We start from the raw sequence: 5,861 nt of genomic DNA, 5'->3' as shown, positions 1-5,861 counted from the left end.
TGTGTGTGTGTGTCAGCATGTCAGTATGTCTGTGTGTGTGTGTGTGTGTCAGCATGTCAGTATGTGTGTGTGTGTGTGTGTCAGCATGTCAGTATGTGTGTGTGTGTGTGTGTCAGCATGTCAGTATGTGTGTGTGTGTGTGTGTCTCACGGCTGCAGGTTGACGATGTTCAGGACGTCCACTACGATGGACAGATCGTTCATGGACACGGCGGCGTCCAGAGCGCTCTGCGCAGACAAACGGTCCTTAGTGTCCTGACAGGAAGTAATCAGATTACTGGGCGGCGGCTCACCTTGACGTCGTCGCGGGTCCAGACGGTCCGGACCGTCTGCAGGTTGCGCTGGCGGCTGCTCAGCATCACACACATGGTGTCGTGACCTTTGTTGATCTGTGCCAGAGCGCCATCGTCGGTGAGAGCGCCGCCCCGGTGGCTGGCTGGGGACTGCAGCCAGACACGGTTAGCAGCGCCAACAGGAAGCTCTGATGGCTCAGAGGAAACGGGAAGCTCACCGGCAGGAAGTCGGCCACGTTGAGTCCCAGCGGCTCGTTGCGGCTGCTCGGGATCACCCGCGGCAACGGTGGCGGCCTGGCGGGCGGGGCAGGCTGGCTGCTGGGGGCGGGGCTACACGGCTTGGTGAGGGCGACCACTGTGGGTTCGACCCTCTGGACGGGGGTGGAGGCGGCGAGGGGCGGAGCCTGAGAGGGCAGTGAGGTCACACGTCTGTGGTCCAATCAGAGCAGGGCTGCAGAGATGATGCTGCATTCACTGACCTGCTGCTTGTCAGGAGACGGCAGCATCATGTCCTTCAGCTGCCGGCCGACGGCCACCACGCTCTCTGACAGGAACAGGAAACGGTTACAAACAAGCCCCGCTTTTATTGTGAAGGGCTATAACCACAGCTGGGTTCTTCCTGCTGAATCGGACCTAACCGGCCAGCAGAACCCACCTCCTGACCCCTGACCCGGGCAGGTGAGGCTCTGCCTGGGGAAGGAAGTAATCAGATTACTGAGCAGCAGCTGAGTTCCAGGAAGACTCACCRTCTTCAGGAGGAGCTGGAAACGGCTCCGACATCCTGGGAGGAGTTCGAGCTGAGAGACAAACACACCTGGGTGGTTAGCAACAGGTACGCCCGTTACCTAGCAACAGTTACGCGCGTTACCTAGCAACAGGTAGTGAGAAGAATTATTAATACTGTGTTTTTCGGACTATAAGCTGCTACGTTTTTCCTAAGCTTTGAACACGCGGCTTGTAGCCCGATGCGGCTTTTCTGTGGATCTTTCTTCCACCACCAGGGGGCTCTGGTGAGTCATTAGAAGTCAAAATTGGAAATCAAAGAAGAACGCGCTAATTTTCATTTAGAACAAGCACATGCTAGCAGCAGGCAAACTCATCCCCCCATCATGGAAACAGGAAGTAGTTCATATGATCCACCAGATCGGCAGCCGCTGCACTAAACTCGGCGAGAACGAATCCACGGTTCGGCGTTGGAGACGCAGCCCTCTGCTGCCCTCTGGTGGAAAACCGAGAGCAGCGCAGATACCGGCGGCTTTTATCTGCATGTTTCCAGTTTTTTTTTAAACTTTGTGGGTGCGGCGGCTCTGTAGACCAGAACAATATTCTAACTGATACTTTCATATTCTAAGGAACATGACAGCTTCACTAGGTGTGTGTGAGCAGAGTGAGGGGCGGAGCCTGCACAGGAAGGGGCGTGGCCTCGCCAGGGGTAATTGCTCTGCTCCACCTACAGATGGCGTGTTTGGGCTGGAAGATTTCTCTGAAGTCGTCGGCGTTGTGGATCTCTGCTGACGGCTGCTTGTCCTCCGCCTCGTCCTCGCTCTGGCTCCGCCTCTCTCCGTCGGGGCTCCGCCTATCGGTGTCCGAGCGCTTCATTCTGATGACATCACATCGGTTGTTAACCTCATGACATCAGAGGCCCAGATGGCCGGCGACCCCCACTGCCGACCTGTGGGAGCTGCAGGCGGTGGCGGGTCTGTCGTAGTTGCGCCGCAGCGCCGCCGCTCTGGGTTCCGCCGGATCGGTAAGTGGCCGGTCGTCCCGGACGATACCCTGGATCACGGCGCCACCGCTCCGCTTCACCCGCTTCAGGTCCACCACGAAGGACGAGACGCTGGACAGCTGGTGGGACACGCCGATCTGAGGGACGGACAGAGACGGCACCGTTAGAGACGCTGGCTGGGCAGGGGGCGGGGCCATGTTGAGAGGGGGCGGGACGCCGAGGAGGGGGCGGGTCATGTTGAGGAGGGGCGGGGCTACGTTGAGAGGGGCGGGGCTACTCACCAGCTGCTGGTTGCAGACGGCCAGGTCCGATACTTTTCCCCAGCCGACCGGAACCGTGTCGAAGCATCGGTCCGGTTCCCAGCCGAAAACCCGGAGGGAGTCCGAGGTGCCGCTGTAGAGGCAGGAGCCATCTGGGCTGAACAGCAGGCACCTGGAGGACGGGTCAGAGGTCATGGCGGCGTACTGGACGGGGTCAGAGGTCAGGCTGGAGGAGCTCACCTCACGGCAGACGTGTCTCCCTCCAGAGAGCCGACCATGGTGAACTTCTCCAGGTCCCACAGCTTGATGCTCCTGCAGGAGACAGGAGGACAGTGAGGCCGTCTGACCCGGTCCAGCGGAACCGGGCCGACCAGAACCAGTCTGGCTTTCTGTGCTGGACCAGCAGAGTCCAGCACAGGAAAAGATTTGTAGTTCTAACAAATAAAAATCTGAAAAGTGTGGTGTGAATCCAGCAGCAGGTCAGGGAGGTTCTGGTTCTGGTCCAAGCAGGTTACGTTCTACAGCAGCATTAATGTGCGTTAGGAGCACACCACACTTTTCAGATCATCAGTGGATCTGTTGAGTTTCTTCCTCTTCAACCTTTGACCTCTGGTCTCCATGGAGACAGCTCTGGTTCTGACAGAGGTTCTGGAGGGAACCGGACCTGTCGGCGCTGCCGGACGCCAGCAGGTACTCGTTGGGATGGAACTGGACCGCGCTGACGGCCGCCGAGTGCGACTTGAACTCGGTGATGGTTTTCCCCTGGAACAGGTCCCACAGCTGCAGAGACAGAACCAGAACCAGCTGAGCGGAACCGACCCGGTTCTGTCGGAAGTTACTGAAACAGCTACAGAAATCAGAACCAGGTCAGAGTTCTGCTGGATTCTGAGGGACTGGGTCAGCTCCTCAGACAGCAGCATGGTTCTGATGGGTTCTGAGTCGGTTCTGATGGGTTCTGGGTCGATGTTTACCTTCACGGTGCAGTCGTCGCTAGCCGAGGCCAACCACTTCCCGTCCGGACTGAAGGCCAAACTCCTCACAGCCTCTGTGTGACCCTGTAGAACCGAGCCCACATCAGACAGAACCGGCTTCTGGACACAGAACCACTAACCAGCAGAACCTCTGGCTGTTCTGATCCAGAGTCTACAGCAGAACCGAACCCGACCCAGCAGCCTTCCTGATCCACTGATTCCAGAACCCGTCCAGAACCCCCTGGTTCTGACTGAATGATGAGGTGTGCTTAGTCCAGGGGTGTCCAACCTGTGGCTCTGGGGCCAGAATCGGCTCTTTGGATCTTCCGCCGTGGCCCTAAATAATTTAAATTGTTTTTCATGACAGAAATATTAGAAATATTGTTTTAGATCTACTTATTTAGATGAAACCGTTTTTTATCCATCTTCTGCTTTACATTTATCTTAAACTGACGTAAATATTTATAAAATATATTTTAATGTAAAATGTTTGGACCTAAAGTTTGTTTTGTTGGCTCTAGTGGCCTTTATTTGAAAGTGGGTAATGAGAGAGGAGGACATGCGGTAAATGTCACCAGGCCGGGAATCGAACCTGCGACGTGGGTCGTGCTTTGCCCCATAAAGTGTTTAGTTGGTTTAAGGGCAGATATGGTTTACAGACACCTCCAGCTTAGACTTCAACCCAGAAAAGGAATTAGATCATTTAGCTTATTTCACCAGAAACTGTTGAGTTTTAGCTGCAGAGACCAGAAGAACCAGGAGTTCAGACTTTGGATCAGAACGAGTTTCTCTTCTTCCCTTTGGTTAGTTAGTTTGTGTTTCCTTTTAATTCATGTAAAGCGCTTTGAATGGCCTTGTTGCTGAAAATGTGCTTTATAAATAAAATTACCTTATAAACGTGTCTCATAATCCTTTTATTCAGTCAGTATAATAAAGCTGAGCCAATAAACTTGTAAAACACAATCAGGGAGTCGCAGGCGGATATTTGCCTCAGGGTAGCTACTGGTGAGTCTGAAACGAACCGCGCTGCTCTGGTTGCACAGCTCCATGTGGACCGCAGGAATAACCGTTGGCAGCCATTTGCACGTTGAGGAGCGATGAGAATCTTTGTGGACAGAATTATAAGGGGCGTTTCCATCTCAGCTCGCTGCCCAGCGTGTGGCGCTGTCTGTTCATGTCTGTGTCCCGGAGCGTTAGCGGCTAACGAACCAGCGCTAAGCTCATCGTGCAGGTTCAGGTGAGGAGCTTAGCGCTGGCATCACGCTGGTTTTAGTGTTTTTGCGGTTAAACGGTGCATCAAACCGCATCAGACGCTCCGTCTGCTCAGTCAGAGTTGATGTGTGGAGATCTGAGAAACTCGGCCCATAAACTGCAGCAACCAGAACAGTTTCTGTGATTCTCATTAAAACTCAACAGGCATTAAATGTTACAGCTGCTAAAGCCACATTAGCTGCATTTAATTAAATCTACCGTCTGCTGCTCAGTGCAGCAGGTTTAACTCATCCTGCAGGGCCGGTCCAAGGCTGATGGGGCCYGGGGCAGAACCTGACTGAGGGGCCCCATCAGCGCCTCTAACAGCTCCTGTGTTGGATTTAATCTGGGAGGAGGAGGAGATTAACTGGCCAACATAAAACCACCAGTTATAATCCAGTTTATTAAATTGTATTTGTGAACAAACGGCTCAAACTCAAAGATTAAACTCACAGCGTCAGATTGTTGCTATGGTAACAAAACAATCTATGAATATTGTTCTTTGAACTTTTACAAAGTAAACTTGTCAGCTCCTTAAAATCTTACATTTAAATGTTTACCAACTTAAATCTTTTAATTTATGCTGAAATCATTAAATCAAATTTATCAGCATTGATAAAAAAATGCTACATTCTGTTAAAATATTAGCATTTATGGCCCCTGAAGCCCTGGGGGCCCCATGGAGCCGCTGGCTTGATGTGGATTAAAGAAGTGCAAATATTTAAAATTCATTTTAATGTATTTTCTGATTCTTAAGACCAGCTGTGGGTTTAAATATCGTTTCACTGACGATGTTTTCCCGTAACGTATAATTACGCAGTAATATTTTTACATTTCCTGCCAACTTTACACCTTTTAATACAAAACCACGGCGGCGCGCCGGGCCGGCAGGCTTACTGGGGGAAACTCTGATAATGATGCGTTTCTTTTTTATAAATTCAGAATGTTATAAAAAAAGTTATGGAAAGACAATGAAGCAAAATGTTCCATGATGCTTCACTGTGTGAAAGACTAATTCAGAGCCAGAACCAGGTTTCTACTGCAGGTGGTTCTGGACCAGGTCTCTGTAGAGACCTACTGATCTAGATCTGAAGATCTGACCTTGTAGCGAAACACGTATCCTTTCCTCCGGACGTCCCAGAGCTGGAAAACACATCAACACTTATTACACACAGAAACACACACACACACACACACACACACACACACACACACACACACACACACACACACACACACACACCTTGATGTTGGTGTCCACGGAGCTGGAGGCCAGGAAGTTTCCAAACGGATGGAACCCCAGACTGGTGACGTTCGCTTTGTGTCCCATCAGAGTCCGCAGGACTGAGGACAGGAAGTAG

The 5,861-nt window shown here is 52.0% G+C and overlaps 1 protein-coding gene across 2 annotated transcripts in view; it reads right to left on the bottom strand.

Annotated features, from left to right (window-relative positions):
• katnb1 (katanin p80 (WD repeat containing) subunit B 1) overlaps window positions 1–5,861 on the bottom strand; it is an 11,163-nt gene that overhangs the window by 1,965 nt on the left and 3,337 nt on the right. The window contains exons 5-18 of one of the 2 annotated variants that reach the window (XM_017303101.1): window positions 5,744–5,844; window positions 5,602–5,643; window positions 3,250–3,333; window positions 2,943–3,058; window positions 2,519–2,590; window positions 2,300–2,450; window positions 1,965–2,155; window positions 1,747–1,892; window positions 1,039–1,089; window positions 772–836; window positions 511–696; window positions 293–442; window positions 128–227; window positions 19–41 (exon numbers count right to left, since the gene is read on the bottom strand). In XM_017303101.1, the coding sequence (XP_017158590.1) occupies window positions 147–227; window positions 293–442; window positions 511–696; window positions 772–836; window positions 1,039–1,089; window positions 1,747–1,892; window positions 1,965–2,155; window positions 2,300–2,450; window positions 2,519–2,590; window positions 2,943–3,058; window positions 3,250–3,333; window positions 5,602–5,643; window positions 5,744–5,844 (1,436 nt within the window). In that variant the 3' untranslated portion in view covers window positions 19–41; window positions 128–146. Of the gene's footprint in view, window positions 1–18; window positions 42–127; window positions 228–292; window positions 443–510; window positions 697–771; window positions 837–1,038; window positions 1,090–1,746; window positions 1,893–1,964; window positions 2,156–2,299; window positions 2,451–2,518; window positions 2,591–2,942; window positions 3,059–3,249; window positions 3,334–5,601; window positions 5,644–5,743; window positions 5,845–5,861 lie in introns of those variants that run through there. The other variant, XM_008402085.2, reaches the window with a different exon arrangement.

This window comes from Poecilia reticulata, unplaced genomic scaffold (genome assembly GCF_000633615.1).
Source record: "Poecilia reticulata strain Guanapo unplaced genomic scaffold, Guppy_female_1.0+MT scaffold_181, whole genome shotgun sequence".
Lineage (NCBI taxonomy): Eukaryota > Metazoa > Chordata > Actinopteri > Cyprinodontiformes > Poeciliidae > Poecilia > Poecilia reticulata.
This window is presented reverse-complemented; position numbering and strand designations above follow the sequence as displayed.